The sequence below is a fragment of the Drosophila eugracilis genome, unplaced genomic scaffold (assembly GCF_018153835.1).
Source record: "Drosophila eugracilis isolate 14026-0451.02 unplaced genomic scaffold, ASM1815383v1 contig_534, whole genome shotgun sequence".
Taxonomy (NCBI): Eukaryota; Metazoa; Arthropoda; class Insecta; order Diptera; family Drosophilidae; genus Drosophila; species Drosophila eugracilis.
This window is the reverse complement of record NW_024573410.1, coordinates 175,902-203,850: the sequence shown is the minus strand read 5'-3', so window position 1 is coordinate 203,850 and position 27,949 is coordinate 175,902. Positions and strand designations below refer to the sequence as shown.

Sequence of the window (27,949 nt, the reverse complement as noted above, 5' to 3'; positions counted from 1 at the left end):
ATGTGGCTGTGGCTGTTGCTGTAATTATTGAACATCAAAATCCATGTCCTGCCTGCAGCCAAGTTATTAACGCACACACATCGACCATAAATGTGTGGGAGGCTAAGAGAGTGTGCGTATGTGTGTGTGTGTTGGTTGCAGCCTGTTGCGCTTTTTCGGTAGGTCGGTCTAATGAGCGGAATGTGAAAGTCCTTTGGCCCAATTCGCCTCCACTTGTTGCTCGTTAAGCCCAAAAAAATGAGTGCCTGGAATGGCCACGAACTCGGTTGACTTCTCGCTGCATGTGTCCGCCCATTTGTGTCCCTGTATGGGACTTAAGTATTTTGCATGCCAAAGGATTCTTGAAATGTGTTGCATCTTTGGAAAATGGAAGATTATTTTTGGCTTACTGCTCATTAAGATATAAATTTATATTTTTTCAATACAAACGTGGGCCTTAACGTCCTTAAAGTTTACTCTAGAACATAAGTAAGCAACAGCCTTACTTCTTTTCTAATAAGTTGCACTTTCTGCCACATACTTCATTTTGATTCGAAGAAACAGCGGGAATCAGAGTTCATTGGCCATAAAACATCTCTAAGCTTAAGGACTTCATCGATTAATTACCCATGCAAATCGTCATTAAATCCCGCATATATGTAAGCCATAAACAGGGGAAAGGCAAGTTAACAAAAAATGTTGATAAAAATATGTTTTAGTTAGCATGTGAAGAAACCCCGTTGATTAATTGAGTTAAACTTAAGTCGCAAAATAAAATGTTGGAGAGAGAATTTCATACGGTACTCGTATATTGCAAGCTTTAACAACAAAGCCCTCAATATTTTTCATAAATAAACGTTGTTAAGAAACTCCAAACAGAAATCGTTATCTTAGCAAAACGTCAAATTGTTTTTAAAACGAAGATAGAGAATTGTATTTAACATTATATTTTGTATTTTTAATATTCCATTCAATATAACAATAAAATATATTCTACTACTACTTGTATTTTTCCCCTCTCAAACACAAGTCAACCCACAAATATTACACCCTATTTACCCGAGTGTAATTTTCCCAGGCGCAGCATCCCTGGAGCATCTGCCACGGACACGCGCCTGCGCCCAAGCCAACCACCCGAGTAACGCTACTGTCAAAACACTGGGAGAGCGAAGGCGAGAGCAAGTAATCCAGTCAACTGGGAGCCTGCAGCCTCCGCCGAGTCCTGCGGAAAACTCAGTGTGCGATGTGGGGCCAACTGAAACGGAAATAAATCTGCAGTAATTCGCAGCAAAAGCGTGGCAATTGAAAACCCAAAACAAAAACAACATCAGAAACTGGGAGACGGATGAAAATACAAGAACAACAACCAAAAGGAGGCGGAGGAGAGCGAGGACGAAGGAGATACAAAACAGCCGAGCGAGTGCAGTCGTGTGAAAATTGTTGTATCGAAAGTGCATAAAATGTGGCCCACAAACAATTAGCGGAATAAGCAGAGCACGGAGAACAAAACAAAAGTCGGACTAACTAGAAAGCAAAGCAGGATGTCAAGGACTTGAGCGCAGGGGGAGGAGAGAGGTTGCTCGACAGGGTGAGACTAACGGGACTTAGGGCGCATCAGAATTCGCAAGTGTCGCCAAGATGCGTACCTACTACACGGCTAAGGATATGCGAAAATACGGCGATTTGAGCTTTGAGTAAGTAACGAAATGGGCAAACCCTACTGTCAGCATCAAAAGGATTCCCCTAGAAGAGAGGTGAGGGTTGGAAAGGAGGTGGATTGTGGACCAAGAGGACAGGTGTGTCATTGTGTGTCATCGCTTGTTTGCTTGAAGCTTTCAAGCCGAATGCCATTTCAACGCTCATCCTTTTCCCTTCGACTCTTTAAGCCCTTCGATGCCTCCGCTTTCCACTTTCCGTGTGTTTGCTTGAGTAAAATGCAATTTCAAGTGTCAATTGAAAATTTGTTTTTGTCCACAATCGGATGGATTGGTAAGGAAATTCTTTTGAATGGATTCCACCTGGCAGGGGGTGAAATGGGTTGCTCTGATGAACAAATCAGATAAAACTTTAGGTAGTGGATGCAAGCCCACTTTCGAAAGGTTTTATTTTTTTGTTTACGATTTTTGAATTTTTGGATTTTTTTTTTATCAACCTTTAGAAAACACCTTTATTGGCTTATAAATTTAAATTTTTCTCAGTGTCTCCTACACTGCACTTCGTATGTTCATTTTTATTGCCTACTTTGTTGGGCTTTCTTCAGATGCATATTCATGATTTAGCCAAGACTTAAATTGGAATTCATTGAAAGCATCACATTCTTGCCACAGCAAACCAACTACTGAAGGGTGTGTGATGAGTGGTGGATGTTAGGACCTCAAAAGTGGGTTGAGGGTGGTCTAGGTGGGCAGCGGATTAAGGACTTTCGGCTGAGTGGCCACTCGGAACGCTTCTCTTGCCTCGGGCACTCATTATATTGTTTGTTGCCTTAATTAATGGCTGTCAGCATAAAAAACTGCTAGGCCTTGTAGAGAATACAATGAACCTACCAGAAGTTTGCAGTAAACATGGAAAGGTCAAAGGGTGATGAGAAGAAGTGAATTTCGAAGGCAATGAACCAAACTTATTCAAGCAATAATGGGGTGATGGATGGCCAATAAAAATAATTTCATTCAACTTTGTTATCAATCTCGTAGCATTTTCAATCTTTATATCATTTGGCATATCTGTCAAATTTCTTTATGTAACATTCTTAAAATAAACAAATTACCTCGGATAAGACATAAAAATCAAGCTAACATTAATATTTTTATATTCCACAGAAGCAAATATCTGCTGGACCCGAAGTTTATGACCAAGAGGGACCTGCAGCAGTACTACCGCTACTACAACATGAACAAGAACCGTGGTCAGTTCAAGAAGATAGTGATTGTGATCTTCTGCCTCTGCATATTTTCCTACCTATGTGTGGACTATAATCTCAGGACGAAGCTGCTCCGTTTTCGTGATGGCTTCGATTTCATGGCTCGCATTGAGGACCATTACGGCGGAAATCTGACGACGGCCTACTTTGTGGACACTCCAGGCTGCCGGATGCCACACTTTGAGGTCACCGATGACACTATTGCCCAGTTCATGTTCAAACCACGTCCGTATAGCTGCAATAGAGCTGTTGTGCGGGCCAGCGATACGGAGCCCGGAGAGCTGCACCTCAATCTGGACGCCAGTGAGCTTAGTTCCCACTACAACATCAGCGACCTGTCTTCCGTTAACTGCAACTTTACGGAGGTGACCCGAAATACGGATTCCAAGAACTCTTACAGTCCCGGTGTGAGTTTTAAGCTGGATAAAGTGATGAAGCTTCCGACTAGCTCGGAATTCATTTGCATGTGGTGCTATGATTCCTCGGACAAACTTTTCTACAAGGATTGTCATTTCTTTGCGGTTAAGAAGCCACGGATTAGACCCCCGATCAAGGCTGGAAGTGATAGGGTCAGCTTTAACAAGAGTAAGGATGAGTTGGAACGCCTTTCCGTTATGATCCTGGGCATGGACAGTTTATCGCACCTTAATTTCCTACGTCAGATGCGTCGTACAGCGAGTTACATCCGTAAACAGCTGTCCCACGTGGAATTGTGGGGATACAACAAGGTGGGCGACAACACCTTTCCCAACATAGTGCCGTTGCTGAGTGGGTTGGATGACCAGGAACTAAATTTGGCCTGCACTCCCAAAACATTGAGATCCTACGACAGATGCTCTTTCATTTGGAAACGCTACCAGCAACTGGGCTATCGCTCCATTTTCGCCGAGGATGTGGCCCTGCTCTCGGCGTTTAATTACAACCAAAATGGATTCAAAAAGCAGCCCACGGACTACTATTTGAGGCCCATGATCATGGAAATGGAGAAGAATTTAGCCTTTAAAAAGGACCTCAACATGTACCTGTGCATGGGCAGCCGGAGAACTGCTGATGTGCTGCTTGAATACATGAGGAAACTGGTGCCCAAGATGAGCAATGATCTCTTCTTCTCATTTTTCTGGACGGTGGCTCTCACCCATGACTACTTTAACTTCCCATCACTACTGGATCAGGCCATGTTGGCACAGCTGACGCAGCTCCAAGATTCTGGAGTGCTCAATCGCACGGTAGTAATGCTGTTGTCTGATCATGGATTAAGATGGGGTTCCTTTCGACGGACCTACCAGGGTATGATGGAGGAACGTCAGCCACTGATGATGATGTTGTACCCGCCTTGGATGAACGATCGTTATCCGGAGGCCATAGCCAATCTCAGATTAAATGCCCGCCGGCTAACCACACCTTTTGATGTCCACTCGACGATGTTAGAGCTTCTGAATCTTCGGAATCTGAAGGCGGATCAATTGCTACGCAAATCAGCGGAACTTGAAGAACCGGACAGTACGCTGCCCAGGGGCATTAGCCTCTTTCTGCCCATTCCGGCGGGGAGGACATGCGAGCAGGCGGGAATTGCTGCTCACTGGTGTACCTGTCACCAGCGCCAAGAGCTTCAGACGAACGATGCACGTGTCCAGCGGGCGGCACGATATTTGGTCCGCCTGATCAACAACCGGCTAAAGGATAGTTCCCAATGCAGGACCCTCTACCTGAACTCCATTCTGCAGGCCCTGATTGCGGCGCCGCACTCGAAGATTGTGAAGAACATATCCACAGACTATGCAGTGGACATCACTCTCCGACTGCAGACGAAGCCCGGACTCGGTGTCTTCGAGTCCACCGTGCGGATGACTGGCTATACAACCGTACTTACGGGCACCATCAGCCGACTGAATCTATACGGAAGCCAGAGCTACTGCCTCAACGATCCGGCCCTAAAGATGTTCTGCTATTGCCACAGATAAAGTGGCAATGCAATTGGGTTCTTTCGGGATGGGGTGTTTGACGTCAAAGACTTGAAACCCATTAAGCGTAGCCTTAGCCTAAAACCTAGTTTATTTCTATGAAATAGCCGAAGTTTGTATAAATACTAATCCAATTTTAGCCTTTGCCGTAAGAAGCTCCCAGTCTTATGCATCTATATAGTTATGGTAGTGTAGCGGAATTTGTTTATTTCCCATTAACTTAGAGGACAATAAACTGAATAAACTAATAATCGTAATATCCGCGAAATTACTTTATGTGTATGTAAAATAATTAATAAACTATTACCGATAGCAATGGGGTTAGCCAACTTATAAATGAATAATCTAAATGGTTATACTATATGTGGAATGTAAATGTATTAGGGCCTATTGAGTTGTTATAAATACAAAAAAAATTTAGCTATTTAATTTGCAATATACTAATATTTAAGTAATTTGACTGAGTTTCCACTTAAAAAAAAAATAAGTCAATTAAAAAACTTTTAAACAATTGCTAAAAATTTCAGTATCTTTTAAAAAATTTTTATATATATTTTTATAAGTTTCTTAATTACAATTTTTAACCAATGCACAATTATGTTATTTGATGATTGACAAATTAAAAATAAATAATGAACCAATTCAAATAGTCAGTGTTATTTTTATTTAAAAAATATTAAGTACTTTTAAACGTGTTTCCAGATTGATAACGAAATTCAAAAGCCGATAAGCGATAAATATATTTCCTCCATTAAAATACCTTAGTATTTTTCCTTATGGCTTATCGATGGTTGCATCGATTTTATTTAGATGCTATTGCCTATCGTTATCGTTCTTATCAGTTCAGTTTCTTCGTTTTATTTTTGTTCGTTACAAAAATGCATTAAATTAGTAGAGTTTATGTTTTTCGTGCACTCATTGTAGTACGTCACAATGCCACCCACAGAGACACTGCGTCCTGGCGAACGCGGCGGAGCCGGAGGATCGGGAACAGGAGGTCCAGAACAAACATACATCATCAGGCAAAGCAACAAATACTATGAGCATCGCGATTCCCAGGCCACGGCCATGTCAGTGGACTATTCTGGTCAGTGGGTGCTCCTCGCGGGACGTGGATACCTAGCCTTGCAGCGTTTGGGACAGGAGGATGGATCTTTGCGGCGCCATGAGAGACAGTCCAAGTACGAGGTGTCTGTGGCAGAGTTCGCCATATGCCCCAGTCGCAAGGAGTATTGCGCCATAGCGGTAAGAAATCAAGTTGAATAACTAAAGAACTATGTTAATCGACTCTTACGAAATCTAGACTAGTCAGCACATTGATATTGTGCGCTGGGGCACTGCAGAGCCCCACTATGAGATGTCCTTGCGCGGGCACACTCGCACAGTGACCGACATCGACTGGCACGGCAAGAATCCCAACCTGCTGGTCAGCTGTTCCATAGACACATTCTCCCACATTTGGGATTTAAGGGAACCCAGGAAACCAGCCCTATCCTTGAATGCAGTTTGCATGTGTAAGTATCTGTAAAGTTATTTTTGGGGATCATCATTTCATTCCATATTCTTTTAGCTGGTGCCACCCAAGTGGGTTTTAACCGTGTTTCGGGAAACCTTTTGGCTGCCGCTCATGATGGCGATTTACGCATTTGGGACATTCCGCAAGGGCAGCTGCCCCACACACTACATCACAGCGCATTTAAATAGAGTGCACGGCATCAATTGGAGCCACAAAAGAGAGACCTGTTTGGCCACCGCAAGTCAGGATGGAACGGTGAAGTACTTCGACGTATGCAATCCTCGCAGGGCTGAGAAGATAATCACTACAATGTCGCCAGTATGGAGAGCAAGATACACGGTAATCTATTTAAATCATGGATATTGGTGGATTTCTTAAAATTCAGTTCAACATTGCAGCCCATTGGCAACGGATTAGTAAGCATTGTGGTGCCTCACTTGGGTCGCGGTGAGAATAGTTTACTACTCTGGAGCAACAGTAAGCAAACGGATCCTATTTGCTCCTTTGTGGGTCATACCGATGTCATACTTGATTTTGCCTGGCGTCCAAATCGGGAGAGCTCCACGGAAATAGTGCGTACTGAAAGAAAAATTAATTTAATGTATTTAAACTATGATTTATCTTTAGGAACTTGTTACATGGTCCAGGGATCGTACCCTGAGAGTCTGGAAAATTGACGACAATATGCTGAAGCTTTGCGAACCGTCTGCGGAGGAAGAAGAAACCCGTTTTGAGCCTGACCTTAGTGAATTAAGAGTGCCCACTCCTCCAGAATTCCTGCATCCACGTTCGATTTTGGTTGCCGCCTCATTGCCCATTTCCACTGGTGACGGAGCATCCAACACGCTGCCGATGGCCCGCTCTCCTAGTTTTGGAGGCGGTTATTATCGAAGAGAGGAGCCACACATAGCCAGATCTCTGACCGATCAACCCACATGCTCGCTTCACCACGAGTTCTCGCTACTCAACACAAACATGCCTCATGTGGAGGTGGACACGCTAGACGCTATTAAGCGTTACGCCTGTTTCAAGATTTGCGCCGGGGGACACACCGTTATTTTACAAGTGACATTCGCGACTTCTTATCCTAGTCCCAGTGCACCGCCTGATTTCCAGTTTTGTCAAGGTACCACTCTTTCCAACGATGTGAGTGGCGTGTTGCTTAAGGTGCTTCGTTGTAATGCCTTGCAGCGGGTCAAAAAATCCCGCACATGTCTAGAACAATGCCTACGTGCCCTGGTGGCGGCTATGAAAAAGAAAGTAGCAGCGGTTGGTGGAGCAGACCGTAGCCAGTTGCTCCTACAATCGCCTCGGTTGGAAGGAGCTCTGTCCAGCACCCTGCACGATGCCTGCATTCCATATCCCAGAACATCTGGGGTACATTTCAATGCCATTGGTATGCTGACCACCTTCGCCCAGCCGGTACACAACAAAAGGCTAACCCTGCGCCAGCACACATCCCTGACACCGAGGACTTTCTCAGCAATAAATGGCAGTGGGCTGCTAGGCAATGTAATGGCAACTGCTCAGCGGGACGCAAATGCCTCATTTTATCTTCAGGAGCGAATGATTTCGGGAAAACCTGGAAAGCAGCGAGCCATCCGGCAAATGAACGGAAGTCCCGTAGTTCATGTATATGACACAAGCAGCCTTCTCCATATTAATCGCGGCATGGCCAGAGAGTTCTCCTTAGATAAACTCAACATAGCGGAGACTTGTCGTAAAAATGGAGAAATCTGTCGAAAGCATGGGCGATTGGATTTGGTGCCCGTTTGGCTATTAGCAGAACTGATAGCCACACCTCAAGTCCCTCATGAAACTCTTAACGAGTTGCTGTTCTACAAGGATCCCTTCAAGAAATCTCTATTAGAATCACTTATTATGCATTATGCCACCTCCGGCGACATACAAACTGCAGTCCTTTTAGCTTGTTTATTTGACAAGTGCCCTACGGGTGGAAACGCTATCATGGAGATGGCCGTTCGTCTTCCACCACAGCTGAACTCGCAAATTTCACCCTATCACACGGTACTACCGCTGGACGTCAAATCTTCTTCGTCATCCAACACTTGGCAACAATTAAAGCAACTTCGGAGCAACTCTTGGTCAGACTCCTTTGATCTGGAGGTGAAACAAGTCCAGTCTGATGCATATCCTTGCTCATTAATCAGACGCGCCAAAGTGCCACTGTTTGATCAATTTAAGCGCGCTTACGCCGAAGTTCTCTTCGGTTGGCAGTTGTTATCAAAGCGGGCCCTGGTCCTCAAGCATACACAGAATATGCCACCTCCTGTCCAGGGTGTGGAATTTGTTACTGAGTGCGGTACGTGCGCCAAGCCCAAACGAACCCCAAAATGCGAGCCTTGCAAGCGACCCGTACTTTTCTGTGTGCTTTGCCGGTTACCTGTAAAGGGAGCAGCCAACGCGTGCCTGGCCTGCGGTCATGGTGGTCACATGGATCATATGATGCAGTGGTTTGAGGTGAGTTCACAGGCTTATTTTTAGTATTTGATCTCCTCTTTTTAAATAAAAAGACTTATACAATTTGACACACATTTATTATCGTTTAAAAACTTTGTTTATTTTTATTTCCATTCAGAAACACGAAGTGTGTGCTACCTGTGGATGCAAATGCTTGGAACGCACGTCGGAGCTTCTAGCCTTACTCAGTTGATCGGACAATTGAGTGACAAGTGAACTTTTTGATTTAAATGTGCTAAACTTTCTGTCATCATTGTGAATATCAAAATAGTTAGGTGTTTTTTAGTCATTAAGAGAAAGATTTTTGTACGATTTTGCATACCATTTAAAAATATATGACCATTCACTAGCTAAGCTACGGGTAAAACTATATGGAACTATACACATGACCAAAGTTATGCGATCAAAACCAAAGATAAAAGCTACGACTCTTGTTTTTCAAGTACATACATTTATTTTTTATTATAAATTTTTTTTTCTTAGCTTATATCTACGATTTACTTGTAGCTTTTGCATTTGCAATCATCATAATATTATTTGTGTTGTTCGTCATTATCGAAAGTTTCTTTTGTTTTGGAAATCATTTTTAAATAAGTTTTTACAGCTCCGTTTCTTTTTTTTAGTAAGCGTCATAATAATAAAAAAAAGAAAATCTAAGAGAACAAAATTAAATATGCCGCACTTTTGAACTGCTCGCAGATCTGTGCAAAAATTAAATTAAATAAAAAAATCCTATATTGCAATTTAGTAGGCAAATCTTTTTAAAGATAATACATTTTTGATATAGCGACATAAATATTAGATATAAAGCCATAGTTAAAACAAATCACGCACAAACAAATAAACAATAAAATGAAAGGCATAGAAAAATTTTAACTCTTTTGAGGAATGAACTTGGCTCAGAGCTGGCTAGCAGGGATGAACTGCATTTCGGACTTAACTACAAGCGTGTATATTTAAATGTGTATGTGGTCCTAGATTAACTATCTTGGATGGGGATCGGTCACGGTACAGGGTCAGAGTGGTAATCTATCAGTACCAGGCGCTGGCCAGGTTGTAGTTCTCTTGATATCATTTCAGCTGGTCGCGGTACGTTATGATAGCCTTCATCAGCAGACGCACGTTGCTGAACTGTGAATTCTTGGGGCTGTTTTTGATGAACTGCTGGCAATTGCGATACAGCTCGGAGAGTACTTTCGGAGCATGTTCGCGGGTAATTGGATCTGCCATGTTGATCGCCAACAGTGCCTCATTGAGGTATCTGCAAAAAAAACGAGTAAACGGTTTAAAATTATAAACAATTGAGACCACATTCCGTTTTTCTAAACTCACCTTTGCTTAAGCTCATTGTGATTTGTCATGTCAGCGGATATTTGCTGAATGAGCGACAGTAAAACCTTCTGTTCCAACCTGCAGCCCTCTGGAGCGAAAGCCTGATTACTGTCCGTGTGCCGAAGAGTGAACTCCACTAGGCCCAAGTCGTTGGCCAGCAAAGCCTGATGGAAGGCCTTGTTGATTTGTCCAGCCAGCAAAAGCTGTTTAATGCTGTCCCTAAGGTCGTATGGTGGTGCCGGCGTGGCTGCTTGCGAACGCATCGCCAGGTTCTGGCTTTCCATGTGCTTCCGCAGCTCAGTTCGGATAGTTTCCTGGACTTGTCGCGCCAACAATATCTCCAAGCTCTTTACCTCTCTTTGCGTCTCGAGCATGGCGTCCGTGAGCTCATTTCTATGCTTGTTCAAACTGCTTTCGACTAGCTGCTTCAGCATGGCTAACTTGTTGTTCAGTTCCTCGGAGTTGGCACCCAGCGCTTGGGGCTGAGGCATGTGCTGCAGGTAAGTGTTGAACTGGACCATGACTAAAAGCAGAAAGCCAAATAAGCAATTATATAAAACTTAATATTAAAGTCAGTATTTAAGTGTACTTACAATCTTTTATACCCACGCTGAAGGCGTCGTGCAATTGCTTGAACATATTCTGCGAGGATTTTTCATATGCTGGAATCAAGGTGCTACTCATGGACTCAATAAAGGCAGTCTGCAGGCTGGCTTGGACACCAATCAACACGGACTTACCAAAAGTGTCCAGAAATTGCTAACGAGTTGAAAGTAAGCTAATTAGGAACACCTTAATAAGCGTTTTTAGATATTCATACCTTGCTTTTGCACACCTGAGCTACATTCTCTTTTACCGTCTTGTCAAACATGCTCAGTTTCTGCACGATCTCCACCTGCATCTGGGCTGTGAGCTGATCCATTTTTGCGTTCACCTGCGGGAATAGTTTGCGCTGTAATTCCATGTTAATGACGTTGCCAACGATGTCCGTAAAGTGGTTCATCACATACTGGTTCAGCACTTGGATCACAGAGTCGCGCAGTTCGCGATTCTGACTCTCACTGTAGGAGGTATTTATTGATTAGAACTTTTAAACTTCATCATCGTTTCTCAACTTACCGCGCTGCCAGAAATTCAGTCAACTTCCTCTTATGTTCGTTTTCGTATCGCTTGAGGTACTGCTCCATCAATTTGGACAGCTGCATCTCGATTTTATATGCTAACTGACTAACATTTTTAGGATCCAATGATGCCGCTTGTATGCTATTCTGGGCCACAACCGACTCTTGTTGCTTTTGTAGCTTCATGACTTCGTTCTCCAATTTGTTCATTTGCTTGGACTGAGCCTTAACCAAATCTTTAAAAAAATCAATAGATGGTTAGTTCTAATAAAAATAAAATGAATTAATATGTCCTTTTGGAAAAGGTTACATAAACATACCCAGGAGTAATTCGATCTTGGCATTCAGCTCTGCATTTCCACCCGAGCCATCGCAGGCACCACCTACGTTGTTGTTGTTGCTGCTGCTATTGCTAGTGTTAAGAGTCGTGGCCGTGTTGTTGTTGCTGTTGCTCCCCACACTAGTATTGTTGTTGTTACCGCTTCCAAGTGTGGGCGGAACATTGCCATTGTTGGTGTTTTGCACCGCCTGTGACATGATCTGTGCCGCATTCTGGAGCTCAGCAGAGTTGGTCAGTGATGGCAGCTTAACGATGGGCCAAGTTCCATCCACTGCCTCCAAGGGCGATGAGTTAGGCAGCTCTTCCTCGTCGTCCAAATTCTCTAGCTCCGCCTCGTAGGCATCAGCGTCTTCCTGCGTGGCCATTATCTCCTGTACTTCACGACTCGGACTTGAACCGCCACTGGCCAAATTTTCAGCTACATTGCGCTCCGGATTTCGATCAATGGCAACAAATTTTTTGCGAGCGTCAAGCTTTTCCTTGAGCTTCTGTTGTTCTCGGTCCTCGATCAGGGTGTTGTTCATTAGCTTACGGAAAACTTCAGCATCGGTGTTTTCCGTCTTTGACGTAACTGTGGCCAGCATACGCAATGTTTGTAAAACTGCCGAGTCAATGGATCTATTCTCTCCAAGGATATCAGTTCCTGAGGAAGTCGTAGTGGTTGCGGCTACCACCACTGCTGCTGAGGTGGAGGTGCCGCTTGCACTGAATGCATCTGGTGTCATGAGATTCACCTGCGGGGGATAAACGCTGCTTAGTTGCGGAGACTCTGACTTTACGGCCTCCTTGGCGGGGTCCTGTAGGATAGCTGAAGGAGCAGCAGCCGCTGCTGCAGCCACAGCCACTATGGCAGATGAGCTTCCCGTTGAAGATCTCTTGGCGGACTTAGCGAACAAAGCGTCCAGCTGGACAGTACCAGCGGTACCACTGTTGGGGGATTCCGGCTCTTTTTTGATCAGTAAATCGTCCTCCGGCGTCTCGGATCGCTTGCTGCTAAGACTGCGTCGCTCCGGTTTTTCGGCCACGCACGGCTGGTATATGATTTGACATTCTTGGAGGCTCTTTGCCTGCACCACAAACATGTGCAGTACTAGCGCGTTGGTGGAATTGCTGTCGTCGTCAAAGTCATCGGGCTCCTCGATAGGATAGTAGCTCTCGATGGAGCTCTTCACACGACGCATACTAGCGTTTACAATAGAGAAAGAGAGAATCCCCGAGCTTAGCTTAAATTCGGCAACGTTTTGGATACGTTTGGAAGTGTCGCTTCCTTCTCCTTCGCTATCACTGTCTCGATTTCCAGATCCTTCGCTGCCAGAGTTGCCGATCTGCATCACATAGACAGCCAAAGAGTCCAAGCAAGACAACACCAAGTAGTTGGCACTGCGGTCTATGCCTGCTATAAAGTTTCCAGGCTGCACTGACGAGGGACTGCTAGAAGCTACATTGATAGTTTGCAGACATTCCCATAGCGAGCAGTTCCACAGCTTTATTTCGGCATTGGCATCACTTGTAGTGATCACGTGCTGCCAGTAAGAACTAATACAGGAAGATGTGTTTATTTTAATTCCAACTAATTAGGCACAATCACCAATGATAATGAAAATTTAGTTTACTTACTCTTCAACAGGCTTGTTGATATTGTCGAGAAAAAATAGAGAGCAGACTTTCTTTCCATCATGTGGCTTCCACTCGTGCAAACAACGATGGTTGCGCACATCAAACCAGTAAATTTGGTAGAAGCGAACCAAGCCATCTGCGCAAGCTGCAGCCACAGTGGTTCCATCCGGGGATAAAGCGGCGCACGTGATCAGCGAGTCCTCCTCAATCTTCAGATACCCAGTTTCCAGAGAAGACGGTTGAATCTTGCCACGCTGCTCAGAAATAAAAACCGTTTATATATTTCTAAACGAACGAACAAAACAAAACCAACGAACCCCATGCTCAGAGACAATCATTTTGACTTGGAAGCACTGGAACTGCGAACTCCGGGACCAAATGAGCAGCTGATTCTCATCGTCTTCATCATTGATCGGAACAGTGGCGTTGCTGCTGCAGACATAGGGACACCAAGCGACCATGTCGTACTCCGGAACATAATTAGCAATGGGATCCTCTACCTTCAGCACGAGATGGCAAAGCAGATTGCCTTCGATTTGATCGACTTTATAGACAAACAGCGAGTTGACATCGATCACAGCCAGAATGCGTTCGCGGTCTGTATGGGCGAACTGGAGATCTAAGACCTCACCGCTCATCCCCTTGATTAGGGCCCGCATGCTGCTGGCGATATTGCAGACGCGCACCATGCCTTCCATGCCAGTGGCTTTGTTGTTGACTGGGGACAACATTCAATTAGTTATTCGTAATAAAATAGTAAAAGCTTATCGATTTTAAACAGCTTTTTCCTAGGATTCTATAGACTTGCGAAACATTACTTCTTACAGCTACCACTAATAAGAAAGCTTTCCTTGCCACTTTAATCCAAATTGGTAATGAAATTCCTATAGGATATACAAAGCTCACCATTAATAGCGTAAGCCAAGTGCTTCCCATCTCGGTGGACAGCCACCAGGTGACCCGGGTAGTAGTGCTTGCGCTCCCACTTGTAATCGACAATGTTTTTTAGCTTGACCTTGGAGGATCCGCGAGTGTGGACGCCACCTGAGGTAAGAACCTTGGTATTGTTGGTTCTGATGACACGGCAGCATTGCTTCTCTTGAGGCTGAAAGTGGCTGCAGTGGAAAAAACGAGGAATTTATAAGCAAAGATCACATAATATTTATCCGGTTGTACGCACATGATTTCCACCTCCTGGGGCTCTGCCCCATTGCCGTTGGCAGCTATAGGCTTGTCCTGGTCGCCGCTGCTACTCATTCCGGATGCTGCTTCAATGGCTGTAGCACGGATGCTGATGCGGACGTCTACTGGCAGTGGATACGCGGAACTTGCTCTGCCACACCTTGACGATCTGGGGACAGACGGCGACGGGGAGGAGGAAACTAGGAGCGTCTTACGAAAGATTGGCAAGTGTGCAAGCGCGAAGAGCGCGATTAACATTGACACATCGGCTTACTGCAGGTGGGCGACGATATGGCATGGGGGTACACATTATTAATTTCGCCAGTTGGATGCCCAACAACGATTCGCACTAACCTGCCCTTTCAAAATGCAGCAGTTAAATCCGGCTCGTTTTCTCCTGTTAAATGCACCCAGCCGATATTTGGAAAGACAGGCCTGCAGCAATCTATCGCTTACCTTGCGAAACTAAACCATTTAGGTAGCTCTTCCCCGTAAACTCACAAATTTTCGCAAATTTTCAATGCCGCAAAACCCTAGAGATGTGAAGCGGCGTGTGCATGAGCAATCGATAACCGAGAGCGTCGTTATCGGCGCCACGGACCAGTGCCAGGGATGGCCAATATCGACAACGCTTTTTCGAAATAAATGAAACAACATACGTTGCACTTTTCGTTTTTATTGCATTTTAACATCAACTTAATACATTTATCTTTATTCATAGAGATGTATATCCATCAAAACAATACACATTAATTACGCAACCACGTAATAATATGTTTACATAGTGTTTCAATATCACTTTTTCTTTTCATTACATTTTGTTTGTTTTGTTTTTCGTGTGATTGTGTGTGGTAGATCTTTGAAAAAGTTTAACATGTTGAAGAAAAACTCATACATCTAGTGGTTTAAGTATGCAAAAGAAGTGATATATGCCGGTATATCTGTTAAATTCGAAGTTAGCATATACGTACACATTTAGTGGTCCGGGTAAATTAAATTTGTCTCCTGTTTCGGTCTTATTTCCTCTTCAGTTAGTCGTAGAAAGAAAAAACGGTAAATGTACATAATATCAAGTAGTTTGTGTTTTCTTGTACACTATACAGATAGAAAATATATTAATATGTATATACTTTTTGAAAAACCTAAGCTTAGCTTTCAAGGAAATTAATTTGTTGTCGATATTTTACCTTTGACTTTTCTAATACTTAAACATTAAGCCTGGCTTTTATTTTTAGGTTCGTTTTTGTGATTCTATTTTTCCTTTTTTTTTTTTTTTTTGTTTCTTGGTTAGTTTTCATTGCCGGAATGAATAGAAGGAGATTTTCGAGACACAGACAAAACATTAATAAATAGCAAATTGAAAAGTAAAATGCCTACGGAGCAGGAAATATTACAGCTGGGATTGGACCACTTTGTGGCAGTTTCATTAATCACTAGGGTGAGGGTGATATACGGGTGGCTGTCAAGCGAAAAAACGGTTTGTCATTTACTCGTAACAATTAGGAGAAGCGCATATACATATATCTCTAAATATACATATACATTTTATATATATAAATTTATCTGCATAAATATCTATAGAGGCGGCATTATTGTTGTTGTTCTCGCATGATTTGTTTGTGTTCTTGAGATTTAACTAGCCTACAAATTAAATTAGCAACTTCAATGCATAAACGGACGCGGTATCAGATCCATCGTTGGCGTTTTCTATCAGTTTAAAACTGAGCAAGCTCTTGAGTAAACAACGTTGAAGCCTGCAAATCTTCAAATGCGTAAACAATTTTAATATAAACGAATTTAATGTATAATTTGGTTGCTTACTCAAACATTTGCCCAGTCTTATCGCTGTGCAAACACCCCGATTTGTGAATTGTGCTTGCAACATACAGTAACAACAAAATAAGTGTTAAACATAAAGGGTGAATCGATTTTTTTGAGTGGAAAAATAAGTGAATAGAATTAATTTAAAAATTTTTTGCCCAAAATACGTTTTATCTTACATTAAATTGGACATTATTATTTGATAGGGAATACTTCTCTTCATAAATAGAAGTGTACATTTTAGTTCTATGAACACTAATAACCAATACAAATACTGCTGTCTAATAGGCAGAAAAAGAAAGGTAATTTAAAGAAAACTACAGTAACATAAGGAATGTTAAAGTGGATTTGGAGATTAGTAGATTGGAGATTAAAAATAGATGTAAGGACACAGGTTGAAAATGATCTCACAAAATGCAAAAACAAATCGATTCACCCTAGTAAACATGATAATTTTTCGCTGCTCAGACATTGGTGTAACCAGCTCCTGCCGAACCAGAGGAGCCACCGGTCACGTTCGCTGTCACCGGGGCGGATATCGATGAACTTGTTCGACCAGTATTATCACCGGCACTAAGTCCCTCCAGCTTGAGTCGCATCTCCTCCTTGCGCGTTTGAACGCTTAACAGTTCGTCGCTTAAATCGTTGCAGAGGTGTTGCAGGGAGCTGTTCTGCTCGCGCAGTCGTTGCAGCAACTCTGTGGTGTTAGCCTTTCCCTCTTTAAAGGACACGTGACGTAGCGAGTCGCTTATGGCATTCACCCGCTTTTCAAAGATTTCTGCACTGGGAAGCTGACCAGATTGAGTGGACAAGCCGACAGCTGGTGCCGGAGGTGGCGGCTGCTGGGGCGGCGACTGCGATCCCCGCGGCGTCTGCGGCTTTCGGTAAACTTCAAAAGCAGAAACGCGCTGTTGAGCCTGCTGAAGAGTAATCCTTGTTGGCGGCACCATTGCCGCCTGTGGAGGAGGTGCAGCTGGCGGCAACGAATGAAGTTGCTGTTCATCCACCTACAAATTTATGATTGATTAGTCAGGCTGAAAGACGTGTGGGCGTATTATATTGTTAAGCTACTGAATTTGGACACATAAAACTAGTGAATTACAGCCAATTAGATTGGAATGCTTTACGAGTTGCATACATTTAGGATTGGACTTACGACGTTCGCGGCGCCTTCGTCGGCAAAGTGCGTGAAATCGGCAAACCCTGTTGAGGTTTGCATATCGAAGCTGGCCTGCGCAGTGATCTTAACAAAGATTGGGGTTGCATATTTATACACTTTTCACAGGTTATAGGTAATAAAAAAAAACAGCAAACAATGGTAACAAAATAGACAACTTCGAATGCCCGAAGTTTTGTATAACCTCGCAAATAAGTTTTACCATTTTTCACAATGCATTATTTTATTACAATTCTTGAAGAGTGAGGATGCAAAAAACAAGATCGGACCTTAAAAACGGGCAATATGCTCTATCTATTTGCAAGGGTACACCATAAATACTAAAAAAAAAAAGGGAGAAAAGGAAGGGGCAGACAGACATTTTTTGTTCTTCCGTAGTCTAACGTAGCATTGCAAATGGTAGTCAAGGAAATGGGGATAATATCCCCCGCAAGGCTTTATTGACCAAAGCAAATATCACGACACAGATTAAAATACACAACTTAAGTAAACTGTTGATAAATAGCCCATAACTTACCTCCGCCTGCTGGGCACCGCCCGTTGCTCCCATTTTAAACTTGTTTAAGTCCAGACTACTGCTTCGCGCATGGCGATGTGGCCTCGGTGGTGGTAGGGGCGGTGGCTCCTTCTTGGATGTCAATGACGATGCCACGTATGCGGCCTGTGGATCCGTTAGCTCGTTAGGTTCCACTAGATCCGATGCTCGGTTCACGTTGAGGTGGTGGTGGCAATGCACTGTTTTTGGCCGGCAACTTCTTGGCCTGAGGCCGCTGGATGGCACGCAAATCGCTGCTATCGCGATGAGAGCCAGTTACTCCCGATACTCCGGTTAGAACAGCAGATCCAGATGACTGGTTGTTGACTGTGGACGAAGAAATGGCCTTGGGACTATCCTCGCGCAGAACGACAACGCCCTCGTTGTCGTTAGATGACTCAGCGGAGGATGCGATGGCGGTACCTGGACATGGATTACACAAAATATTTTATATAAAAATATTACATTCAACTATACTGTTTGTTTACTCACCTATGGGTGTCACTCTTAGCGGCACAGGGTGCAGAATTTGCGGGTTAGAGACCACGTCCTGGGCAGAGCGCTTCATGTCGAATAGGGCTGGTTTAAGACCAGGACTAGATGCGGCAGGAGCGGCTGTTCCACCAGCTACAACAGGTGCCGCCCCAGTGGTTGAGTGCGCCGGAGCAGCACTTGTTGTGGGAGATTCGCTAAACTTTGTCCACTGGCTGGAGGCGTTGCTAGAGTCTACAGCACTTGCTGTAGACGTAACAACTCCCGTTACTTGTTTTTCAACGCTAGGTGAGTTTGAGATACTGCGGTTCTTGACCAACGAATTCTGCGGTGTAGCCTCACGTCTGGAACTGTTGCTTGCCTGCGAGGACGTGGAGATACTGCTCAAATTCATGATGTTCTTATCGCTGGGCACGTTGGGACGCGGCTTGCTGGTGGAGCTGCCACCGCTGTGATTGCCGGCTATAATTGTATTGTCCGTGTGGTCATCCTCATCGTCGTCATTTAGGTGCAAGAGATCAGCCTCAGGCGGCTCCTGAGGCAGCGTCGCTGACGACAAGGAGTTAGCTCCCTGACCACTGCCAGCCACAGCCGCTTGGAGTACGTTGGGGTGCAGACAATGGGGAAGGCTTGTGGGCAACGGAATGTTGTTGCGTCTGAGAACAACCAGATGCATAGCAGCCGTGAACTCTGATAGGCTAAGCGCTCCATCGCGGGTAACGTCGCACAGTTGCCAGATATGTCGCAACTCCTCAACGGGAATACGACTCTTTTCGAAGAAGTTTCTGAAAGAATTATATACCGTTTAATTAAACGTAACAAATCTACACTCAACAGTTTGACTAGGTTTAACATAAAGCGAAATTTCAAAAGTAAGTTAATAGACATTGAACTGAAATCTCACCTTGCTGCCTGGCCTGATAGCAGACCATGCGGGTCCCTTTGCACTGTCCTGAACTGCTTGTTATAGTACTCCCGCTGCTCTGGAGTTATCTGATAGATGGTAACCAATTCGTTTTCGTTGTCCTCGTCGTCGCTGCTGTGGCGATCGGAGGACTCCTCCTCTGTGCCCAGCAGCTGGCGATGCTCGTCACCCAGCAAACCCTGCCAGAGGGTATCCTGCGCCCAGGGCCGCTCCGCTACGCTGTTGGTGGGCGTGGGGCTGTCACTGTTAGTGCTCCAGGCTTCCGGGGATCCTCCACCAGCACCGCCCCCTCGACGTCGCTAAAAGAGATAAGATGGACGGGAATCGGTCAGTGCTAAATCTATTTGCATGTGTCACATGATAAGATAGGAGTACGAACCCCGACATTCTCGCGGCTGCTGCTGCTAACAACCCCACTGCCATCAGTGCCGCGTCCGTGGCCGGTTGCTTCGTCAACGGATTCGTTCTGCTCCACTTCGGAGTCAGTGCTGGGCACATCAGAGGTGTCCTGCAGCTGCTCTTGCTGTGAGTTGCGACGCAGAGAGTTCCTGCGATCTGTAGGCGGCGGCGGTGGCAAGGCAGTCAATCCGTTTTCGACAGCTACCGGAGCTGTGATTGCCTCCTTCCAGCTAAAATGCGGCAGTGGTAGCGGAAAAGTAGCTAAAATCAACTCCTGCCGCAGGGGCATGGCCGCCTGGTGGGCGGCAATTAGTTTCAGGCATGAGTAGAACTGCGCCCGAGAAATGTGCAGTGCCGTAGACGGAATCCCCGCAAGGCCGGTGATCTGTAGGCCCACACCCCAGATAATTAATCACTCACGATCACACAAATTGGACCTACCTCAATAACGGTTTCGTTGGCGATGTCCGCCGAGCGAAAGAGCTCGGTGGCCTTTAGCATCGGCACCTTGCCCGTCTTCTCCACGTCGCAGCATTGGAACAACTCACTGTAGAAGCGTGTCTCTGGCTCGGTGAGGGACACGTCCATACCTACCGCCTACTTGTTGCCGCCTCCGGTTTTGTTTGCCAAGCCGCTGGTTAGCGAACCACGCCCCGTTACTCCGACCCGGACCCGGAATCCGATCCGTTTGTTTACTTCCACGCTTAGCCCAGCAGGCCAGTGCTAATCCCCGCTACCCCGCGCAGCTTTCCTTAAAGTTTCTACTGATTTTCTGCCTTTCGCCCCCAAGACGGAGTTGGAGGAGGTGGAAGATGGGAGAACTCCACAGGCAAAGGTTTCGCTAGCTTCTTGGTACCGCCACGGTCACAGTTGTTAAAGCACTCCACGGCACTGGTCAACGGAGAACTCCTGCTTCCGCAAACTTCTCGGTTCGCAATCTATTTCGCTTTTTGTCCAGGTTTTTTCGCAAACTCTTTTGCACTGTGTGTGCTGGCCCTCGATATCGATAGTTTGCGATATCGATTAGTCAGCTGGCAGAGCAGCCCTGTACCTATTTACGTGCCGCAGCCCTGGGTACTAGTAAGAGTTCAGTTCCGCATGATAAAGGATTTAGAAGGTGTTGGACATCTCAATATTTTAACTGATTAAATTCAAACAGTTCAGTTATATTGCAAAATGTTAATTAAAGTGTTGCCTTTAATAATTCAAATACATAAAATATTTTTTTTCATTCAATCTTCAAAGTAGATAATTTTAAGTAGCCCTGTAACAGTGACTCTCATCAATAGAGTTCTCCTGCGTCACCTTCATTTCTCCACATTGATCCCCCACAAACATTCTGTTATTGTTGTCTGCGTCTGAAAGTCGGAAACGCAATTAATTAAAGGATTTCAAAGGCTTAAAATACAAATTAGTTATTCCTAGCACATAAACAGTAAAGGATGTTCGCAAGAAAGAAGCCAGAGCCAGCGAAACGAAGGCAACACGATTTATCCCAGGTAAGAGGAAAATAAACAGACTAGATCCGTCTATTTATTAATTATGAGTCATCATCTGCACTCTCGGTTTTCACATTCAGTTTGGGCTTACGGAAATCCCAGATGACTTTGATCCCAGCGCTGGATACGGAGACGATGATGGAGGTGACAGTGATCTAGAAGCGGAACTAGCGGCCATAGCTGGCGGTGGAGGATCCAGACCAAAACCCAAACCTAAGGCACAGTTGTTGCCTGCCAGTGATTTGGACAAAATGATTGCCGACAGCTTGCGTGATGTCAGCGACGATGATGACGATGATAATTTGGAAAACGATTCGGATCTGCTAGGTGAACTAAGCGGAATTGGTGGTCTGGAGGAGGCGGAAGAAGAGGAGCCTGCAGCCCCACCACCAGCTTCCGTTGAAGAGCCCGTCCAAACTTTCCTGCCCACCACTACTGTTGACACGCTAGGCATCATTAAGCAGCGTTTAGAGATGTACAAGCAGGCCGAGGCGAATGCCAAAGCTGCCGGCGACTCGGGCAAGGCAAGGCGTTTTGGAAGAGGTCTTAAGACTCTGCAGGATCTGCACAAACAGGTAGCAGCCGGCAAGTCAATCAATGTAGATGACATTCCGCCGGAAGTTAGCCTTAAGCCTGCTGGCGGGCAGGCTCCTTTAGTACCTGCAGAGGAATCACCAGCTCCTTCCACTCCTGCTTCTCCTCCTCCTGTACCAAGTCGTGCAGCTCCGGCTCCACCTACCCCAATTACTCCGGTGGCACCTACTACATCTGTGGCACCCACTACGTCTCAAAACCCCCTTGTGGCTCAAATGCGCAGCCGGCAGAACGAGTACAAGGCGGCAGCACTGCAATCTAAGCGTAGCGGTGACACAGCTACTGCACTTCAGTTCCTTAAGGTGGTGAAGCAGTTCGATGTCGTTGTAAAGATGTGTGAGGATGGCCAAGAAGTTGATCTCAGCGATATGCCGCCTCCTCCAGCTGAATTTCTAGAATTCCTAAAAAAAATGCAGGACGGAGGATCTCCAGAGGTTGTCGCAGAACCTACACCGGAGCCACCTCCTGCACCTGCTACGCCTCCATCCGCTCCAGCTGCTGCTAAAAACGTGTTGGGGGCGCTACAGCAACGTTTGGAGAAATACCAATCCGTAGAGGCGGCAGCTAAGGCAGAAAACAATAGCGGAAAAGCACGACGCTTTGGAAGGATTGTGAAGCAATACGAAGATGCCATAAAGTTATACAAGGCGGGTAAACCTGTTCCTTACGATGAACTGCCTGTGCCTCCCGGCTTCGGACCCCTACCCACAGAAGATACTGCTCCAGCCGCGCCTACTCCATCGCTGCCCACTTCCCCTACATCTCCACCAGCAACGGCAAGTACATCCGCCGGAGGAACTCCCTCAAGTTCCAGTGCTACCACACCTACGGCCCCACGAAAAGCGCCCTCACCTCCTCAAGCCAAGGAATTAACAACGCGAACGTCTGGCAACCAGCAGAAGAATAATCTAGCCGAACAGCAAATGAAACTGCTTCTCGAACGTCAAAAGGAATTTAAATTGGCTGCTATAGAGGCCAAGAAAGCGGGAGAGATTGACCAAGCCAAGGAATACCTCAAAATATTTAAGGGATTTGACTCACTACTTAATGCAGCCAGTAGCGGATTGCCAGTGGATCTTAGCACTGTAAGACTTGTTATGTTTTTTTTTCCTTTAATATGCTTATGCATTCCACTCCACTCCAGCTTCCCGTGCCACCTTCCCAAAGAGACAATCTGGAAGCCTCATTTGCCATAGTATCCGCTGAAGAATGCGATCCTAGCGATGATATCTGCGAGATTGGTGTTCGCATGGAGGAGCAACTAGCAAAGCAACTGATGATGTGCAAAAATACTCGAGATCATCACAAGGCTATGGGAGATGTTGCAGGCATGAATCGGTTTGAAAACTTGGCCTTAACAGTCCAGAAGGATCTGGATTTGGTGCGATACTCCAAGAGAAAGAATGAGACCCTGCCCAAGTTTCACTATGAAAAACGAAGTTTTAATATTGTGCATTGCAATACAGACCTTACTGACTGTGAGTTAGAAATTGTTGTGCTAAGGGGAATCAATTACAATGTGGCCAATCCCAAAGACGTGGACACCTATGTTCGTGTAGAGTTCCTTTGCTCAATGTAAGTTTCTTACTAACCAGCAATCGATTCTACTAAATATTAACAATCTCTCCTTTAGGACGAAACCTTTAAGACTAAAACCAATGTTATTAGAGACACCAGCAGTCCAGACTACGACGAACGCTTTAAGGTTGACATTCAGCGGGGCAATCGTCAGTTCCAGAGGATCTTCAAGCGCCATGGCGTCAAGTTTGAAATATATTCCAGGGGGTAAGTTGTTTGTTAATAATAAACATAGCACAGTTATTTAATCCTTACTAAGTCGCTTTCAATGCATATAAAACTCTACTAACAGAGGTGGTATGCAATATTAATCAAGCCCATACATTTTTTAAGGTCTTCAAGCTATGGTGTGAGAGGGGTAGAATATAGTGACTATATAGTACAAGTACATAGTACTCATTTTTAAATTTTCCAAAAATTGTAGTTAATAAAATGCTAAATTAAAAAACTTCAAATTTTGAAGAGATAGCAAAAGTATTAGATTACAAAAATCGGAATAGTAATACGCACACTTAAGTATTTAATTTGATTTACCATACTTAAGATTTACCTTGGTTCCCTAATTTTAAGTTTTTCAAATTTGATTTGAATAATTTAATTTTCTCCTGTAGTCAGCATGTTCCTTTGGTCCCGTAAACTGTATCGTACCAGTCACGGCTTCAGCACACATATATTTCATCATATATGTTTACCCATTGAAGTTCATTGATTTTCATATGGAACATTTTAATAAAATATTTTTTAAAATCTTTACGCCACAAATCCCAACAAACCGCAAAAACCTCATTCAATGCTACGCGTTCAATATCGTGCATATAAAATAGCTGCAGTATAGATTGTTGTGGACTAAGTCGTAAACTGCCCCTGTGTTGTTTCAGGGGATTCCTGCGATCGGATACTTTGATTGGAACCGTAAATGTTAAGCTGCAGCCGCTGGAGACCAAGTGTGATATTCATGACACATACGATGTAAGTAGTATATTAAAAATGATTATAAATAATATTAAATTAATTTTTTTAAATTCAAAAATAGCTAATGGATGGTCGAAAGCAGGTGGGAGGCAAACTGGAGATCAAAGTGCGCGTTCGCAATCCCATTCTTACCAAGCAAATGGAGCACATCAACGAAAAGTGGCTTGTCTTGGACGCTTAGGGTGAACACGATTTATATTAGAAATTATTTGCTTAAAGCAAGAAAAAGTTACTAAGTTATTAATTTGTATATATCCCCCACTGGGAATTAAAAATATCTATATACGCTTTAGCCGTTTCCACTAAAGGATAAAGGCATTTATATATTACGAACACAACACAGATAATGTACTATAAATATCTTTATATATATATATATATAATGTATGTATATATGATATTGCCGGCGTTAAGGCGAAGGCGCAAGTCCAGAAGATTGTGCCGGTGAAATCAGTCCATTCCTAGAGAGACAGATAGAGAGTAGATAGGTCCACAAGCGCCTAGCCGAAACCTGATTATGTTTGCTTTCACTTTGTTTAAATATGTTCTTTTGATTCATAAACTGTTTGTTGAACTACAACTCCAGATATTCGACTATTTGTGAGTAGGGGCTGGTTTCATTGAACACATCCACTCCGCGAACTTTATAGAAACCTATAGATAAAAATGAAATGGATAAGAAAGAAGGGAGTTTCCCATCAAAAGTTTTCTCCTACTTACCATTGACGGATCCCTTGTCTCCTGGGGCGTACTGGAACGACGGATACGGAAGGTGCCATCCGCGGGAGATGAGCAACCAATCGGCGAAGAGGCCATTATTGTCACGTTCCTTGAACCACACCTCGTAGCTGAGAAGGCACTGTGTGGATTTGGGATGTTCCATCCAGCTGATGAACACCTCACGATGAGTTACCTCCGCGATGGAAAGTTGCTGCGGCCGACGCAGCTTTGGCCACGATGCGGAACACACTCGAAGCAGCATTGCCCAGGGCAGTGGGATGCTGGCGGAGTTGATAACTAGCTCGCTGTTGTATTGCCAGATGGGACCGGTCTTGTAAAGTCTAGGTGTCTGCGCCTTTCGCATGGCTTCCCTTAAAGTGGCGTTGGGATATGCTGGACTTCCTTCCTGCTGCCACACGTAATAAGGATCCGTTGTTTGCGGCACTAAGAGCTCCGTGATAAAGGCCGACTCATTTGCTATTGACATGTTTAGTGTGTATTTGTGATGGAAGGCAGTCATCTTTGGGCCCGCCTCCTCGGGACTCAGGAATATGGTGGCCATGTACTGACCAGGGCCGCCCACTCCATTCGAGACTGTACGAAGAACTTCGACGCTATGCTTGGTATCCATGTTGACCAGTTCCACATCTGCAGCCCGGTTGCCCAATTTGGCTAGCATTCCCAGGGCAGCGTAGACGGGTTTCTGAATGAGCTGTGAATGCGGTGATTGGGTCTCGTTCATCCGAAAATGGGCTAAGAGTGTGCGCTGCGTGAACTCGTGGGGATGGTAACTGAGAAAGGCGTTGTCGTGACTAATCGACTCTAACTTGCTCAGTGGACTGGCGGCTAGTTTGGCATGCCAGAACTGCATCACCATGGACATTAGGGTAACTGCATACCGAACATCTGCTTGGAACTCTCTCGGAGTACTCCAACCAGCAACAGGATCAGCCTCACTAAGAGATTTGGAAGGTCGTTATTAAGTATGCTAAAGATTACTCAAGAATTTAATTTTAAATTTAAATGGTTTTCATGAGGCTAGTAAAATAAATTAAATTTCTAGTTTAAAACCGAACTAAAATATCATACTCATTGGCCACCGGCAGTTGTTTAAGACTTGGATACTCCTCGTAGATTTTTGCCATTAAAGATAGAGAACCATTAACGATTTCCGTGGCAGTGCCCTCGATGCCCTTTCTATGAAAGGTGAGTACATCGATAGGACAGTACACAACTCTTTGGCTGCATAGCTTCAACAGATTCCAACAAAGCGGATGATTGCTTAAGTCCTTAAAGAGCCCCGCAGGACCTCGCAAGGACCGATACATGGGCAGCTGCAGCTTTCCGTCTGGGTTGTCCAGGTTTCCAGCTTTACTTAGACCTCGACGTACGGCTTGAACGTAATCCAGGTAAGATTCAGCCGTGAAGTTCAATTTATTATACCCATGAAGGTCTGGTTCATTCCAGGTCTCGTAGCGCCAGTTAACTAATCTTGAGGAACCATGACGGGCTGTCGGATAAATTTATATTATATGTATTTCCTTATATGTAATATTTTCTTACCTATCTGGTGGTTAATCGTCGACTTAACCAAATGTTCCCAGTAAAAGGATTGCTGCATAGGGTTTTCGATAAAGACCCCACCCAGATTGCCCATCCACTCCACCACAGGAGACAAGCGCAGTTCCTCGTGCAGGAAATCAATGAAGTCATCGAACTTGGAGAAATCATAAATCGGAATTCCACTGGGGTCGTATTGCCAGAATTGAATCAGCTCAAGCAGCCAGTGTATGCGAATGTGGGTCACAGCACCCACGGGCAACGCGGCAATCTGTCGAAGGTTATATCGGAGAGCAGGGTCTGCCAGGGCGAAGGTAATTCCAACGTGATCGATCTGGCCGGCGGGACAGAAGCCCACGCCCGTCCAAAAGTGTGGCATCGGATGATAGACAACATCTCCGCTCGTATAGTGGGCATGGATCCTGACAAAAGTCGCCAAAATCAGGAGCAGCGGCAGCATTCCGTGCTATGAGCAATGCGCTCGACTTTCTTTGCAGGATTAATGACGATTTTTGTTTTGGCTTCGATTTGGCGATGCCGCTGTTGATAAGAGTGGCTCTCTCACCTTCCCTCCTATCTCTCGGCGTGTCTGTATCTGTCGGAGTGAGCTAAACCGAAAGCTAAAGCCGTGACGTCAGGCAATGGCGCACGGTGGGTCAAGTAGAAAATGAATCTCATTCCTAACCATAAAATTCCCTAACCAAATAAGCTTTATGAGTTCCTGCAGAAATGACTTATATTCTGAAAAGAATTCTAATATAAAAATCGTAATCTTTAAAAAAATTCAGTTTTTATTTTTTTACATATATTAGTTCCCAGAGGTCAATCTCCTGATTTGACCCACAGTAAGGCGTGTGCCACAAGCAACAGCGTGCCCGTTTAGCACTCTCTGGGTGGAATCTCTCCCTAAAAGGTAAAGTAGAGCTGGGAATGACACAAAAAAGGAAAAGCAACAGCACGAGCCACATTGAATTGCAATCCCTCATTGGGGGTGGAAAAATCCGTAAATATGTATGTGCGAATTGATGATGGTCCTTGTGTGGGTGCGCTGGGGGCGGAAAAGGTGCGAAAAGATAATATTTCACGCATCTCAGCGATAATACGCCCATAACACGCTCATGTCACATCCGAGGGTGGACTGGTCCTCCGCTGGTTTTATATGAAATTGTTTCCTATTCGTTTTTATATTTATGGGATTTGTTTTGCGGGGATTACACAGGGTTTAGGA

General features: G+C 44.6%; 7 protein-coding genes across 7 annotated transcripts; 4 read left to right on the top strand and 3 right to left on the bottom strand.

Moving 5' to 3' along the window:
• The first annotated feature begins 1,235 nt into the window (after positions 1-1,235).
• On the top strand, positions 1,236-5,397 carry LOC108112467. Its single transcript, XM_017222323.2, has 2 exons — positions 1,236-1,673; positions 2,799-5,397. Exons 1-2 carry the CDS (start codon positions 1,618-1,620, stop codon positions 4,858-4,860), a joined length of 2,118 nt encoding a protein of 705 aa, XP_017077812.2. The 5' UTR covers positions 1,236-1,617; the 3' UTR covers positions 4,861-5,397.
• A 297-nt stretch (positions 5,398-5,694) lies between these two features.
• LOC108112133 (GATOR complex protein Wdr59) lies at positions 5,695-9,211 on the top strand. The gene is given in 7 exon segments (XM_017221885.2): positions 5,695-6,105; positions 6,164-6,374; positions 6,431-6,516; positions 6,518-6,715; positions 6,775-6,948; positions 7,004-8,857; positions 8,976-9,211. Coding segments are annotated over 7 exon segments (2,910 nt in total). The 5' UTR covers positions 5,695-5,793; the 3' UTR covers positions 9,051-9,211.
• Positions 9,212-9,286: 75 nt separating this feature from the next.
• Positions 9,287-15,000, bottom strand: LOC108112116 (enhancer of mRNA-decapping protein 4 homolog). The gene is made up of 11 exons (XM_017221870.2): positions 14,804-15,000; positions 14,448-14,722; positions 14,174-14,382; positions 13,585-13,985; positions 13,268-13,521; positions 11,631-13,186; positions 11,309-11,546; positions 11,010-11,250; positions 10,783-10,948; positions 10,190-10,712; positions 9,287-10,118 (listed from the first exon to the last, which is right to left on the bottom strand). The coding sequence occupies exons 2-11, from the start codon at positions 14,705-14,707 to the stop codon at positions 9,929-9,931; spliced, it is 4,038 nt and encodes a 1,345-aa protein (XP_017077359.2). The 5' UTR covers positions 14,708-14,722; positions 14,804-15,000; the 3' UTR covers positions 9,287-9,928.
• A 115-nt stretch (positions 15,001-15,115) lies between these two features.
• Positions 15,116-20,799, bottom strand: LOC108112249 (ralBP1-associated Eps domain-containing protein 2). The gene is given in 7 exon segments (XM_017222081.2): positions 15,116-17,277; positions 17,965-18,132; positions 18,134-18,405; positions 18,475-19,259; positions 19,379-19,698; positions 19,779-20,183; positions 20,240-20,799. Coding segments are annotated over 7 exon segments (2,640 nt in total). The 5' UTR covers positions 20,387-20,799; the 3' UTR covers positions 15,116-16,734.
• A 96-nt stretch (positions 20,800-20,895) lies between these two features.
• Positions 20,896-23,485, top strand: LOC108112287 (coiled-coil and C2 domain-containing protein 1-like). The gene is made up of 3 exons (XM_017222114.2): positions 20,896-21,297; positions 21,378-22,976; positions 23,036-23,485. The coding sequence occupies exons 1-3, from the start codon at positions 21,241-21,243 to the stop codon at positions 23,468-23,470; spliced, it is 2,091 nt and encodes a 696-aa protein (XP_017077603.2). The 5' UTR covers positions 20,896-21,240; the 3' UTR covers positions 23,471-23,485.
• A 39-nt stretch (positions 23,486-23,524) lies between these two features.
• LOC121530352 (coiled-coil and C2 domain-containing protein 1-like) lies at positions 23,525-25,026 on the top strand (the record flags this gene model as incomplete). The annotated part of the gene is made up of 3 exons (XM_041819298.1): positions 23,525-23,676; positions 24,348-24,438; positions 24,503-25,026. Coding segments are annotated over 3 exons (363 nt in total), but the record flags the coding sequence as incomplete, so codon positions are not given.
• LOC108112296 (alpha-L-iduronidase) lies at positions 24,726-27,291 on the bottom strand. The gene is made up of 4 exons (XM_017222124.2): positions 26,725-27,291; positions 26,251-26,671; positions 25,162-26,117; positions 24,726-25,095 (listed from the first exon to the last, which is right to left on the bottom strand). Exons 1-4 carry the CDS (start codon positions 27,179-27,181, stop codon positions 25,016-25,018), a joined length of 1,914 nt encoding a protein of 637 aa, XP_017077613.2. The 5' UTR covers positions 27,182-27,291; the 3' UTR covers positions 24,726-25,015.
• Between the last annotated feature and the right edge of the window lie 658 nt (positions 27,292-27,949).

What these genes read in the sequence shown, in the direction of transcription:
- LOC108112296 (XM_017222124.2), bottom strand. Translation starts at nt 27,181, where the DNA reads ATGCTGCCGCTGCTCCTGATTTTGGCGACTTTTGTCAGGATCCATGCC. An exon ending in CAACTGCCGGTGGCCAATGA is followed by an intron (nt 26,118 to 26,250) that starts GTATGATATTTT and finishes CAAATCTCTTAG; the next exon opens with TGAGGCTGATCCTGTTGCTG. An exon ending in AGACAAGGGATCCGTCAATG is followed by an intron (nt 25,096 to 25,161) that starts GTAAGTAGGAGA and finishes TTTTATCTATAG; the next exon opens with GTTTCTATAAAGTTCGCGGA.
- LOC108112467 (XM_017222323.2), top strand. Translation starts at nt 1,618, where the DNA reads ATGCGTACCTACTACACGGCTAAGGATATGCGAAAATACGGCGATTTG. An exon ending in TACGGCGATTTGAGCTTTGA is followed by an intron (nt 1,674 to 2,798) that starts GTAAGTAACGAA and finishes TATATTCCACAG; the next exon opens with AAGCAAATATCTGCTGGACC.
- LOC108112287 (XM_017222114.2), top strand. Translation starts at nt 21,241, where the DNA reads ATGTTCGCAAGAAAGAAGCCAGAGCCAGCGAAACGAAGGCAACACGAT. An exon ending in GGCAACACGATTTATCCCAG is followed by an intron (nt 21,298 to 21,377) that starts GTAAGAGGAAAA and finishes TTTCACATTCAG; the next exon opens with TTTGGGCTTACGGAAATCCC. An exon ending in TGCCAGTGGATCTTAGCACT is followed by an intron (nt 22,977 to 23,035) that starts GTAAGACTTGTT and finishes ACTCCACTCCAG; the next exon opens with CTTCCCGTGCCACCTTCCCA.
- LOC108112116 (XM_017221870.2), bottom strand. Translation starts at nt 14,707, where the DNA reads ATGTTAATCGCGCTCTTCGCGCTTGCACACTTGCCAATCTTTCGTAAG. An exon ending in ACTGAATTTCTGGCAGCGCG is followed by an intron (nt 11,251 to 11,308) that starts GTAAGTTGAGAA and finishes TACCTCCTACAG; the next exon opens with TGAGAGTCAGAATCGCGAAC. An exon ending in CAGCGTGGGTATAAAAGATT is followed by an intron (nt 10,713 to 10,782) that starts GTAAGTACACTT and finishes TTCTGCTTTTAG; the next exon opens with TCATGGTCCAGTTCAACACT.